At 30.5% G+C, this 15,042-nt stretch overlaps 1 protein-coding gene across 2 annotated transcripts in view; it reads left to right on the top strand.

Moving 5' to 3' along the window:
- The window catches only part of LOC129906814 (uncharacterized), a 54,000-nt gene extending 39,209 nt beyond the window's left edge, over nt 1-14,791 (top strand). The window contains exons 3-5 of one of the 2 annotated variants that reach the window (XM_055982743.1): nt 8,837-9,057; nt 13,219-13,637; nt 13,785-14,791. In XM_055982743.1, coding sequence (XP_055838718.1) covers nt 8,837-9,057; nt 13,219-13,637; nt 13,785-14,080 — 936 coding nt within the window. In that variant the 3' untranslated portion in view covers nt 14,081-14,791. Of the gene's footprint in view, nt 1-8,836; nt 9,058-13,218; nt 13,638-13,745 lie in introns of both variants that reach the window. The other variant, XM_055982742.1, reaches the window with a different exon arrangement.
- The last annotated feature ends 251 nt before the right edge of the window (nt 14,792-15,042 follow it).

Raw genomic sequence — 15,042 nt, 5'->3', positions numbered from 1 at the left:
ATGAAGTAAGCAAACAAAAAAAATTAATTTCTATAAATAATATAAATGTACTCAACATAATTGAATTTGCACTCTCGCACAATTTTCACTTGAGAATATTTCGCATTTTTGAATAATTTAAAATACAAGAAAAAGTAAAAAACTTCCTTAACATTTATAATAAAATTGATCCATTAGTATTCAAAATACGGTTTCAGGAAATATTCTCTAATCGAACTATAAACGATTTTGACGCATTCATTTACTTGTATCCAGTGCGCACACTTATATGTATTTAAGCGTGCGTATAGTGCAAAAGAGTCAATACACGTTTTCTAGCGCAAGGTTTTCACATCGCAACAGACGTCATAAGTTAACAATTTTATGGCGCTTAACTTATTTAACTGATTCTTTTAAAAATAAAATTTGATCACAATAATTTGGGATATTTATGCATGCGTCGAATTGAATACGTTTTAAAATTTGTGTACCATATTTCCTAGAGTAGCTACTACATTTATAAATTTATTTGATTAAAATTTCTGACACGATCAATTTAAATTCAACCCATCAGCAGCCATCACAGTTGATTTAATATAAAAATAAAATGTTGAGAGGAAAATAAATATATTATATATATATATTTATGCTATCTATGACATCAACTCGTAAAACAATGAAATTAATTTTAATAAATTAATTAGTATTGACATTTTAACAAGGCATTTGAAAATGTTTAAAAATAGCAGAGCCCAATATTGAATTATAATCTCCCTTACATGCTCTTTACTTTTCACATGAATTTACATACAAAAGGGAAAGTTAAGGCTATAGTACCTACGTAACGATTATGAAGAACAAGAAAATAGTGACAGTGCTGTCGTTTCACAAAAAAAACAAGTAAAACATTTAATTTGTCTGTATTATTCCAAACATTATATTTTAATGTTTGTGTTCCATTTCTTACTTTAGTTTAACTTTAATTGCAGAACAAAAACAAAATCCATCGATCAAAAACATTTCAATCACCGTTTTTTTTTATACACGTTTTTTGTATTTTACTATTTTATGTGTTTTGAGGATCTTTTGAGAGTAACTCAAAAAATATCTGTCCATTTTCCAGGTAAATAAAAAAAATATGGGGTTTTCCAAAATAATGAGGCCAAAATTTAACAACAAATATAAACAAATAATTAATAACTTAAAATTTTAAAACAAAATAAAAAAAATATTTTTTTTGTTAAACAAACTCTTGATTTTTTTCCACTTTGTTTTATTAAAATTTTTATTAAATGGCATATATTTTTTTTGGAAATTGTTGGAAAATTTTATTCAAAAAAAAACTGTTTTGTAAAAAACAACGGCACTAACTATTATCAAACTTTTTTTTCTAAAAATTCTTAGTTAAATGCGAAATCAAATGACTAACTCAGTTTCGGGATCAAAAGCATTTAAAACCATGCTTTTTTATTATTATTTTAGTTTCATTTAATTTTTGGAAATTTTTATAAGCACACTTTGACAAACTAAAAGTTAAATGAAATTTCCAATAGCTCCAACGAGGTATATTTCATAAAGTTCTTGCTAATATCAATTGAACTGTTTTTTTTTTTTTAAGCACTACTGAAGAAAACGAAAGAATGTGATGGTGTTGGGAAGTTGAGGCACTTTTTAAATACAAGATCTAATATAAAAGTTTTCGTATAAACTTCGCGACGCTTAAAATACAAACTTATTTAAATGTATCTCCAAAATATAAATTCATAATACATTAAAAAGTTTGGAGCTTCAAACTTGCTAATAACCTTAGGTACTGATGATCCTAAAGAAAATTGCATTACAATCGCTGGGAAACCATGGTTTTTCAGCAGGCTAACGGGAATTATTCTTAAATGGAGCAACTGGTTCTCTTCTCAGATTTATATGTAGCCAACTTATTTATACAGGGTGTCCCACAGTCACCGCCTCAAACGAAAAACATGGATTTCTGAGGTCATTTTAAGTCGAAAAACTAAGAGGTAATTTTCTTGTTTTCATCCCGTTTTCGAGTTATGATAGTTTTTATGATTTTTGCTCTCTTTCCCCTTAACTGGCCTTATCTTTACCAAACTACGTTTGATTCGAAAGATTTTACAATCAATCAAGAATTTGTTACAGTTTTAGTTGGTACACAAACTGTTTTTTTTTGTGGACAACCGTTTCTCCGCAATTTTGCATCAAACCCAATTCTCTTCGTTTTTTAATACTAGTGTTTTTTTTTCACTTTCATATCATTTTATTCAAAAAAACATGTAAATGAGTATTAATTTTGTTCACTTATTAGGTACTAAAGCTTTATCTTTTTGTTCTTTTCTTAACCACAATAGTTCAGAAAATGTTTTTAATTCATTTGAATTAATATTGTATTTAAAAATTATTTTTTTTAATTCACTCAGTTTGTTTATTTTTGAAGTTATACTTCTTATGGGAGGGTGAGTATGAAAATTTACTTTTTGACAAGAATGTCAAAGGGATTATGACGCGATCACCCTGGGTAGCAGGGCTGTCGTTTCACCTTTAGAGTAGGCAGTACTTTAGTATTTAAAAATGCAGTACGCCGCAGTACGGCAAACATAAAACACACAACACGTTGCAAGTTACATGTTTCATGTGGCAAGTTGCATGTGGCAAGTTGTATGTGGTAAGTTGCATGTGGCAAGTTGCATGTGGCAAGTTGTATGTGGCAAGTTGCGTGTGGCAAGTTGCGTGTGGCAAGTTGCATGTGGCAAGCTGCGTGTGGCAAGTTCTAGTGGGAAGTTGCTTGTGACATGTTGCATGTGGTAATTTCCATGTGGCAAGTTGCCAGGGTTGCAAAAAGCTCACATTTCAGCTCAGCTCACAGCTCAGCTCAAATTTGAGCTAGCTCACTTTTGAGCTAGGTACCATAGCTCATTTCATTTGAGCTGAGCTGAAAGTGAGCGCCCCAACTTCCAACGCCTATATCTTGGAATTTTGAAGAAAATGGAAAAAAAAATTTTGATGCCAAAAGGTAGCGGGGACTCTAACATACATTTGGGTACAACTCTCATCCCTGTAGGTCCACGCGTTCTCAAACCGGGAGAACTTAAAAGTAAAAAAAAAAAATACGCACGATTCTGAAAAAATAGGCATGATGTGGCGGTTTAACATGGAAGGCGATTTTTTAAAAATCTGCCAATGTCCAAAGCGTAAGCCCATGACACAAGCTATCATTTGGCATCACTCCCAAAAATTGCTCTCAAACGGTTTAGCTTCCAGGAGCGTTCAAAGATTCGCGGATTTTTCGAAACAAAATTTTACCCCAACTTTCAAAGGCGATTTTCTCGGAATTTTGAAAAAAATCGAAAAACCGGATTATACCACTATCGGGTAGCTGAGAATATAAGCTTTCATATGGCACCACTCCCCTGTCTCTAGATCAAAGCGTTCGAACGCCTATATCGCGGAATTTTGAAGAAAATGAAAAAAATTTGTTTGATGCCAAAAGGTAGCGGGGACTCTAACATACATTTGGGTACACCTCTCATCCCTGTAGGTCCACGCGTTCTCAAACCGGGAGAACTTAAAAGTAAAAAAAAAATTAGGCACGATTCTGATAAAATAGGCATGATGTGGCGGTTTAACATGGAAGGCGATTTTTTTTAAATCTGTAGGCGTAGGCCCATGACACAAGCTATCATTTGGCATCACTCCCAAAAATTGCTCTCAAGCGGTTTAGCTTCTAGGAGCGTTCAAAGATTCGGGGATCTTTCGAAAAAAAATTTTACCCCAACTTTCAAACGCGATTTTCTCGGAATTTTGAAAAAAGTCGAAAAACTGGATTATACCGGAATTCAAATGAGCTGAGCTATGGTACATAGCTCAAAAGTGTGCTAGCTCAAAATTTGAGCTGAGCTGTGAGCTGAGCTCAGCTAACTTTTGAGCTTTGTAGCAACCCTGCAAGTTCCATATTGCTACTACTTGTGCTGAAGCACACACAATTCTCATAAAATTACCATATCGCACATTTTATGCGCAATTCATTTACTTTCGTTAACCATCAACCGTACGTTCTGAACCGCACAACATGAGTAAATTTCACAGAATAAATTGAAAACTACATGGACGCAAGGAGGATGAAAGAATTAATTTATTGTTCACTTGATAAAAATGTAAAAAAAACTAAGTGTGGATTATTTACTTCATAATAGAAATTAAAAATATCAAATAAAATTAATTTATATAATACTGAATGAGAAGTATAACTTCAGTCGCGTGTACATGTGTACACACACTCTTTTTTTTTTTATTTTTTTTTTTAAATCAGTAGTCCTTTTTATGAAAGAAAAGTAATGATATGAAAGTGAAAAAAAAAAACACTTAAAAAACGAAGAAAATTGAGTTTGATGCAAAATTGCGGAGAAACGGTTGTCCACAGAAAAAAAGTTTGTGTACAAACTAAAACTGTAACAAATTCTTGATTGACTGTAAAAAAATCTTTCGAATCAAACGTAGTTTGGTAGAGATAAGGCCAGTTAAGGGGAAAGAGAGGAAAAATCATAACAAACTATCATAACTCAAAAACGAAAGAAGAACGAAAACGACAAAATTACGTCTTAAGTTTTTCGACTTAAAATGACTTTAGGAATCCGTGGTTTTCGTTTAGGGCGGTGACGCTGTGGGACACCCTGTATAGAGTTATGCATGTATAACATGTTGTTTAAAACAACGAATGAAATCTAAAATGTCAAACGGATATAAAACTTGGAACTGACATCGTAAAAAGGGTTGCCACCCGAACCTAAGTTTTTTTTTTTTTTTGAGGTAGGTTATTTTTTATGGAGGCATTTTTAGTACCAATTTATTCATAAGGATACTTAAACGTTGTTACAATGTAAAACTTACAAATGAGGGTTTGAAAATTTCGGGCGACACAGTCGCAGAAACTGTGGTTTACATAATAAACTATACACCGAAAAAAAAAAAAGAGTGTGTGTACACATGTACACGCGACTGAAGTTATACTTCTCATTCAGTATATGTAAATGAATTTCATTTGATATTTTTAATTTCTATTATTAAATTAATTAATCCACACATCGTTTTTTTACATTTTTATCAAGTGAACAATAAATTAATTCTTTCATCCTCCTTGCGTCCATGTAGTTTTCAATTTATTCTGTGAAATTTACACATGTTGTGCGGTTCAGAACGTACGGTATACGCTTAACGAAACTAAATGAATTGAGCATAAAATGTGCGATATGGTTATTTTATGAGAATTGTGTGTGCTTCAGCACTAGTAGTAGCAATATGGAACTTGCAGAGTTGCTACAAAGCTTAAAAGTGAGCTGAGCTCACAGCTCAGCTCAAATTTTGAGCTAGCTGACTTTTGAGCTATGTACCATAGCTCAGCTCATTTGAGCTGAGCTGAAAGTCAGCTGAGCTGATGGTTGATCTGAGCTGTTGCTTGAGCTAAAGTAAAGTGAGCTGAGCTGAGCTGTGATGGGTGAGAGGATACATTGATTTTTATTTGGAAAGTATAATGAAATATGAAGATATTTTAAACTTTTATAAAACACCATAGCTCAAGATGTTTAGTTCTAGTTATTAATGGAATTATTTTAACACATGGATATTTTTATAAATAAAACAGATAATTTTTCGTGATCTTTCTCTTGGTTTTTTTAACCCTAGAAAGATAATCATAATATACGTCTCAGAGACGTATGATTCTAAAAAAGATTTTTGGTCTTATGTTAACACTTTTTGTCATATTTATTTAACTCATTACTTAGATTATTTTAAAGAAGTGATATAATAAATGAAATCAATTTAACAAAAACCCAGAAATTTGAATTGAATTAGATAAAACAGTTCTTTACACGCCATACGTCTTACAGACGTAGATTATCTTTCTAGGGTTAATAGTAAATATATTTCTATTTTTTTAGTAAAATATTTCTTTTTTAATCATAAAAAAAATCAGGTACAATCCGGTTTTACGACTTTTTTCAAAATTCCGAGAAAATCGCGTTTGAAAGTTGGGGTAAATTTTTTTTTCGAAAAATCCCCGAATCTTTGAACGCTCCTGGAAGCTAAACCGCTTGAGAGCAATTTTTGGGAGTGGTGCCAAATGATAGCTTGTGTCATGGGCCTACGCTTTGCACATTATCAGATTTTTAAAAAATCGCCTTCCATGTTAAACCGCCACATCATGCCTTTTTTTTTCAGAATCGGGCTTAACTTTTTTTTACCTTTAAGTTCTCCTGGTTTGAGAACGCGTGTACCTACAGGGATGGAAGTTGTACCCAAATGTAGGTTAGAGTCCCCGCTACGTTTTGGCATCAAAAAAATTTTTTTCATTTTTTTCAAAATTCCGAGATATAGGCGTTGGAAGGCTTTGATCTAGAGACACTGCAGTGGTGCCATATGAAAGCTTATATTCTCAGCTACCCGAAAGTGGTATAATCCGGTTTTTCGATTTTTTTCAAAATTCCGAGAAAATCGTGTTTGAAAGTTGGGGTAAATTTTTTTTTCGAAAAATCCCCGAATCTTTGAACGCTCCTGGAAGCTAAGCCGCTTGAGAGCAATTTTTGGGAGTGATGCCAAATGATAGCTTGTGTCATGGGCCTACGCTTTGCACATTGTCAGATTTTTAAAAAATCGCTTTGCATGTGAAACCGCCACATCATGCCTATTTTTTCAGAATCGGGCTTAACTTTTTTTTTACCTTTAAGTTCTCCTGGTTTGAGAACGCGTGTACCTACAGGGATGGAAGTTGTACCCAAATGTAGGTTAGAGTCCCCGCTACCTTTTGGCATCCAAAAAATTTTTTTCATTTTTATCAAAATTCCGAGATATAGGCGTTGGAAGTTGGGGCGCTCACTTTCAGCTCAGCTCACTTTCAGCTCAGCTCAAATGAGCTAAGCTATGGTACCTAGCTCAAATTTGAGCTGAGCTGTGAGCTGAGCTGAAATGTTAGCTTTTTGCAACCCTGGCAACTTGCCACACGCAACTTGCCACATACAACTTGCCACATGCAACTTGCCACATGCAACTTGCCACATACAACTTGCCACATACAACTTGCCACATGCAACTTGCCACATGAAACATGTAACTTGCTACGTGTTGTGTGTTTTATGTTTGCCGTACTGTGGCGTACTGCATTTTTAAATACTAAAGTACTGCGTACTCTAAAGGTGAAACGACAGCCCTGCTACCCAGGGTGATCGCGTCATAATCCCTTTGACATTCTTGTCAAAAAGTAAATTTTCATACCCACCCTCCCATAAGAAGTATAACTTCAAAAATTGATAATAACAGCTATCAAATTAACATTTTTCAGTGACAAAAGTCGTCCAACAATTAACATATCAATTTTGATATTTTATCATATCATTTTGACAATTAAAATATCAATGTTGACTAGATTTTACGTTTTAGTTTATTATAATGAAACCTATTTCTTTCCTTTTCTTTTTTATTATTTTTATTATTTTAAGTATTTTCTTTCTTTTTTTCAAAAAATTACTGAAAGTGAATATTCTTTACAAAATAGTTGTGATATTATTTTTTTTATTATAGGTGATATAATTGTTTTGTTATTTTCTCCCAAACTATGTGAAGTAAAATCTTATTGCCGATCAAATTTTCTTAGTAAATCATACATTTTACTTCGAAAAAACACAAAGCGCCTTTAAATTAGTACACATTTTGTATTTAAAATTTTTCAATGATTTGGAATGAGAAATTGATATGAAAAAATGATAATAAAATATAAAAAAAAAATTCCAAAATGTGACATTTAAATATCATCCTGATAATAAAAATATTGTTTTAACATTTTAAATATCATAAAATACATTTTATAGAGCATTTTTGGCTGATATTTAAAAAATGTTAATTTGATATTTAAAAAATGTTAAATTGATATTGTTTTTTTTTTTTCGGTGTATGAACTGTTGATTTTTCATAATATATAATTTAAATAACTATTACCTATTATCTACATATTTCTAGCCTGGCTTCAAGATGTCAAAACATTAAAAAAATATATATAACAAATTTGTGTATTCTTTTGAAAAATAGAGTAGTTTAAAATTGTAGAAAACATATTTTTTTCAAGTAGGTAGAACAGAACATCGAAATCAACATGAATTAATGTCTACTTATTATTTTATTTCCTTGTGACAATTGCATTGCTACGTACACATAAACCCCTTTTGCAAAAAAAAATAATCAAGTATAATTTAAATTAAATAACAAAAGAATTTAATTTTATGATGACAAAAAAAAAAAAAAAAAAAAAAACAAAATGCAAATCTGTTAAAAATTTCGAATCGATGTGTTTAAAATCAACTCTCGTATTGGGCATTATTTTTATATCAATTCATCTCATCACAACAAAATAAAAAAAAAAAACATATCCAAAATATATATTAAAAAAAAAAACAAAAACAAAATTAGTATTTAAAAATATTTTGTGACTTGAAACGAAAACATAACACACATACCTACATTTTTCATTTCATTTCATTCGTTTTGATTTGTATTCAACGAGACAATTTTTGTTGAAAATATAAATTTTTTTTAATTTTATCCCGCACATCTGCATACGTGATCTGGCTGAATAAAATTTTGTTTTTGTTTTCTATATGAAACAACTTTACATATATGAACGTACCTACATTATATCAAGTCAGAAATATATTTACGGTCTAATTTTGCACGGTTTTGTTTTTTGTTTTTTTTTGTTTTTTTATGCAAATATTTTTTTTATCATTATAGGTGTATCAGCATCATCAGACTATGTATATTGTATTATAATTCCTTTTTTATTGTTTTATAATTCCAGTTTAGTTCATTGGAACCACAGATACCATCATGGCAAGTTGATCCTTGTCAATTAGAAGACAGCTCAATGGATATGGAAGATCCAGTTAAATTATTTCAAGGACGTTTACGTGTAGTATGGGAACACGGTGGACATGAACTGTCATCGAAATTGATGATAACAGTTTTGGGGAAAGGTGATGCATGCCAGGAAGACAACAAACATCCATGTTTGAAAATTGGGTAAGTGTTACAGGTGAATTCATTTTATTAGGAAGATGAAATGTAATTGACTATATTTTTTGATTTTTGAAAAAAATATGTAATGTTTTTTATGCGCAATGTTGAGTTGGTGGGAAGTTTAAGTCTTTGTATTGATTTGAGTGTGGTTATAATGGTAACTTGTTTTGTTGACAAGACTCTTTTATTTTACTACAGAATGCAAAACAAGTTTTTCTGAGCTTGAACTTTATCCACCTCTACGTCAAATTTCCTATCCCTATCTTTAATGGCTCCCACTTTCATAATATATTCCGTCTTAATTTCTTATATCTGATGAGTTGTAGAAAAAAAGGCTAAAAGGCTTTGATCATTAAATTAAGTATGGATTTTAATTTTTTGTATAGGTAACAAAGAATTAAAAAAAAAATTATATTCGTTTTATAGTAGAGTAACTAAAGCAAATTATTAGGGAACCCGGCCGAACAGCTCTGATTTTGACGATTTTTTTTTTCAAACGTAGGTAATTAAAAATACTTTAAAGTCTATAGATTAAAAATTGCCGGTGTTGCCGTATTGTTTTTTTTAAATAAAATTAATTTTATTTTATTAACAAAACCATTTTTTTTGCTTAAATTTCATAAAACAAATGATAGCAAAAGATTCTCTAGGTAATTTAAGGAAAATATATAAAAGGCAGTAAGGGACAATCTTCCATCGTTTAAGCGATAAATGCAATTTTCTAACATTCTGACCTCAAACACAAAAAAAATATTTTGAAAACAACGGCAACACCTACAATATTTTAAAATACATTTTTAAAAAGCCAGAAGCTCATTCTTATCTCTTTAATTCAAATCCACTAAATTTAATCAAGACTTTTTGAAAAAATGGTCCTCAAACTCAGAATTAAAAAAAAAAATGTTAGAAAAATTGAAAATGACTTTTTTCCAAACTTTTTCTAATAAAATATGAATTTATTTAAAAAAAATGTTTGGCTATAAATATTATCAGTTGAATTTCGAAGCAAAAAAGGTAAAATATATCACACTTTTGAAAAAAAAAATGAAAAATTACTTCAATTTCAATGGTTTTTTTTATTAAAACTGAATTTTTGCATTGAAATAATTAATTTACTTAAAGACTGTGGTAAATAGGAACTTTAAATGTTTGCTATTTAACTTTCAACAGTAAGGGTTATTAAATGAATAAAAAATAATTTTATGTTTAGATGTTGAACTTAAAAAAAAAATAAGTTACATTTTTTTTCAAAACTTTTATTAAAAAAAGTTCTTCGAAAATAAAATACTTTTTAATTTTTTTCAAAAAACGTAATACATATTGACATTTCCTTTTATAATTTGAAATCATAATAAATGCGGCCCAAAAAATTTGAAAATAAATGCATTTTATATTACGACCAAGTTTAAAAAACTTCATGTTAAAATTTTTTCAATAATTTTTTTTTTTTAAATCTGAGTTCAATTACCATTCTTTCAAAAGCCGTTCATTCAATTTACTTAATTTTAATTTTACATATATGACTAAGCTTCTGGCTTTTAAAAAATGTATATTTGAATATTGTAGGTGTTGCCGTTGTGTTCAAATATTTTTTTTGTGTTTGAAGTCAATTAATAAGAAAATTGCATCTATCGCTTGAACTATGGAAGGTTGTCCCTCACTCCCATATATTTTTTTTTTTTGAATTTCCTAGACAATCTTTTGGCATCAATTAATTTATGAAATTTAAGAAAAATTTTTGAAAAAAATTTGTTTTTGTTCACAAAAATCTTCAATTAAATTTAAAAAATCAAAACGGCAACACCGGCAATTTTTAATCTATAGACTTTAAAGTATTTTTAATCACCGACGTTTGAAAAAAAAGATCATCAAAATCTAAGCTGCTCGGCCGGGTTCCCTAATATTGCCAATTTTTGAGCTTTAGTTACTCCACTTTTAGACGGTTTTTTAAATAGTTTTTAATAAAAATTTTTCAAACAACTTTTTTAAAGTAAAATTGGTAGGGCATTAAAGAGAAAATATAAGTGGACACATAAGCAAAGTTTCGAAAATGTTCACTCTTTAAAAGTACACCGTTAACTATTCACAAAAAAATTTTAAACAAAATCGTTAGAGCCATACTTTAGAAAAGTAAGTTTTTTTTCATTTTGGTTAGGTATATGGAAAGTACCACTAATTTTGGTCCTAAAAATAAATAACAATTTCGCCTCTAGAAAATCTCACCAAACTTATACATATATGCACATATGTATAGGGGAAGTGGGGGCAAGACCGTTTTTGTACTATGTTGTATGAAAAAAAGTAAAATTGGCAACACTTGCAATATAAAATAGGTGCCTTTTGGTATGATCGATTACGTCTGTAAGTTTTAGCAAGTTCAGTTGAGATGCCTGAGAGTTACGGTAAATTTTGTGATTTTTCTTCAAATTGTTATCCATCATGTGAAAAGTAAGTTCTATTTTTAACTTTTCCTTTTTTTATAATAGAAAGTGAATATTAAAAAGTATTTTCTGAGAAGGAAGGAGTCATAAAGATAAATTAAAAAAAAAAAAAAACAATCCAGAACACCAGATATGATATGACTGGGGCAAGACCGTCCATGGGCGAAACTGGAAGCTCTGGTAGCTTAAAAAAAAGTGAAAAAAAAGTTCACCGTTAAATCTTCTAAAAAGCTAAGCGACAGGGGCCAAATAATACTGTAAGTGATGTTTCCGACGAAAAGGACATTGCAGACTGAATTTGAACCTTCTACCTGCAAATGTTTTCTAAATGCAATCCAAAATATTGTTGGATCAAGTGCAAAATGTGTACCAAATGGTACCACAAAGCTTGTGCTGGAGTGAAAACTAATGAGAACTAATAAAAATATAGCATGATTGTGTTATTATTGCAAATAGACTGCATTTAAAACAAAAGAAACGGTCTTTCTACCAACAAAATTTGATAGGGCGGTCTTACCCGCATGTGGGGGCAAGACCGTTTTTAATTAGATTTTTGTTTCAAAACTTAATATTAATTAAATAAAAATAAAAATATTAACTATTAACTTAATGATTAAAGACTTTATTTTAGTTAAAAGTTGTTTTTATTGGTTTTTAAGACAATCACACACTAAAAATGCTGTCTTGCCCTCACTTCCCCTACTTATGCGATTTAAAATAATTCGGTTCTGTGGTGTAGATGTTGTTCAAGATAGATACACACAGACTGACAGACACCCATAATATGACCAAAACGGCTCTAAAAATTTTGACTTAAAAAATATGTGTGCTACCGAATATAAGGTCCTACTTTTGAACTACGATTAATGTTAAAATTTGATGAAATTGAAACTTTTGTTCGAAAACGTTTAAGATAGGTTATAATTAAGAATTAGTTTTTAAAAAATAATTTTTGGATTACCTAAAAAAAAAAATAACTTTTTTTTTTGAAAAATCAATTTTTCCAAAGCTGTTTCCTTTATATTTTTTTATGTGAGGATACAAAACCTCTTTACAATCAATGGTATTACAATTTTTTTAAATACCTTAAAATCTGTACATGATTTAAAAAAGAATTCCCAAAATTCTTTATTAAGAAATCAAACGGCATGCTTCGTTTGAGGATCAAAATGATCTAAAAAGTTTCGTTTTCGTAATTTGACAAACATTTTTTATTAAATTTTACAATAAAATGAATTAAAACTAAAATTATTTTTTAAGGAATAAAAAACTTCGATCTAAGAGGACAATTCTCGCAAGCTTACAAAAAGATCATTACCGAATCGTGTAGTTTTTAAGGACGATGTTGTTTTTTTTTTTTTATAGTATCCTGATGACTTTTTCGGATGAATGGTTTTCCTCATTACTGTTGTTAAAGTGTTCATTCATTCGCTTATTATTTTTAATTATCTTACCATTCTCTTGGAAAATAGTCTTGAAAATACGTCGCATGGGCAAGATATATCCTCCACGTCCTCTTTAATACTTATGATGATTGTTGCCACATAAGGTCTAATTATAGTAAACTGATTGCCGTGAGTTAGTATTGTAACAAAAATTGTGACTAAATCCCTAATTTGTATTTAAAGAAACGTTCCTTAACCTAGCGTTAGAACTTTCTCTAATATCAATTCTTCAATCAAAAATATGTTTAACTAACTTCAATATTTTCTCCTTCTTTCAGCCTGGAACCTCTACTTTGCATATCCAAAGCTCTCGTATGCGATGGCATACGCCATTGCCCATACAGCAATGAATACGACAGTGACGAAGACAACGAAATGTGTTGGAATCATAAGAAAATTGACGACGGTGACATACTTGAACAATGGGCGTTAGAAGTTTTTCGAAATCTCTTCGCCTTCGATGTACCACCTCCAAATACCGAAGCAAATACAACCAAAAATCCATCAACAGAAAAATCCGATGGAAATCCAAAAAATAAAACTGTCGGTGAGAATATGGCCAGTGGAAGTGGTTACACAAGACGCAATTCAACACGACTCGGTCTCAATAGTGACCTCTCGAAATACGGTCCCTGGGGTTATTTGATGCTGGGCATGCTTCTATGCGGAGGAGCCCTCCTCATATGTGGTTTATGGGGTAAGAATAAATGAATTTTCGCTTGCTTTTTTCGGTTTAGATTCTTTGGCTAAGGGTTGCTTTTTTTTTTTGTATTTATTTTATATTTTCTTAATCGACTTCAATTAGAATGCTGTTTCCTTAACAAATCCGATCACACAATTACAGCTTCCGCATCGCAATCAGCCCACAATGACTCGGATGCCTCCATGCAACAGGGCAACATCACAATAGAACACCAGTCAACGCCACCCAACTACGAGGAATTGGATCCTCCACCACCCTATTCCGTTCTGTTTCCCAATCAAAAAGCTGTAACTCCTGAGGCGGTGGACACTACCGCAGTCACTTCAGCATCTGTAATGCCAACAAGTACAAGCTCCGAGCCAAATACAAGCTCCACACCAACACCGACGCCAGCGCCAACGGCACCACCAAATTCCGAGATTACAGTCACCTCCTAGCCTACTGCCTTAATAGTTTATTAACTTTTTTTTAAATTGTAATTAATAATTTTATATGACTGACTGTTTATGCTTATAATTATGCTCATCAGCTTTTTAATTAAAGTTTTTTAAGTAAAAAAACAAAAAAATTGTAAAAAAAAAATAGAAAAACAAAAATTACACTAATATTGTCGGTAAGGTAGTTTTTATAATGTAGCTGTGCTGCGCGCATCGAGTATGGATGTTTTTGTTGTCTAATTTTTGTAGAAAATTGTGAATCTGCGAGTGAATGAATCAAGATTTCTTATTTGAATTTGAATTTCGAAATTGTGTCTTCTCAGATACTTTTCTAAATTTTCTTTTGTAAAAGTTTCTTTTATTTTTGTTTTCTTTGTAAAAAAAAAATTAAGAACAAAAATATTGTATGTGATATGACTAAAGTGTCTGGGAATGAATACATCTCGGTTTTCTATTAAAATAAATACGTATAAATTGTGTTCTCTAGTTGTAAGTTATACTTTTTTTCGAAGTTATGAAAGTGACCTGCATTTGTAAGTCGGTCTTTATATAAAAATAATAAATTATGACTTTTACTGTGTATAATGTTATCAGAATATCGAATTTAAATTGGATTTTGAAAACACACAAAAAGTAGAAGGAATTAATAATAATGTAAAGATTAGAGTATAAAATGAACTTATTTATGTGAAATAAATTGTATTTAAGAAATTTTTTGTTGGTTTTTCGTTTTGTTTAATTTTAAAAATTATGTTGAGCTAAAAAATAAATAATTAAAAGGTTATAGATACTTTACTTTAAATTTTATAGCTAAGCGTAGTTATTTAAACTATCAAATAAGCTGTGCAAATAACAAGCTTAAGGTCAACAATAACTCCAACACCTTATGCACCTACTTATTTAAACAAATGATTTTGAAATCGAACTGGATAATTCTAAAAATACCTTCAAATGTTTTCAAT

Source organism: Episyrphus balteatus, chromosome 1, assembly GCF_945859705.1.
Source record: "Episyrphus balteatus chromosome 1, idEpiBalt1.1, whole genome shotgun sequence".
Lineage (NCBI taxonomy): Eukaryota > Metazoa > Arthropoda > Insecta > Diptera > Syrphidae > Episyrphus > Episyrphus balteatus.
The sequence above is the reverse complement of the archived record's forward strand: the minus strand, read 5'-3'. Positions and strand labels throughout refer to the sequence as shown.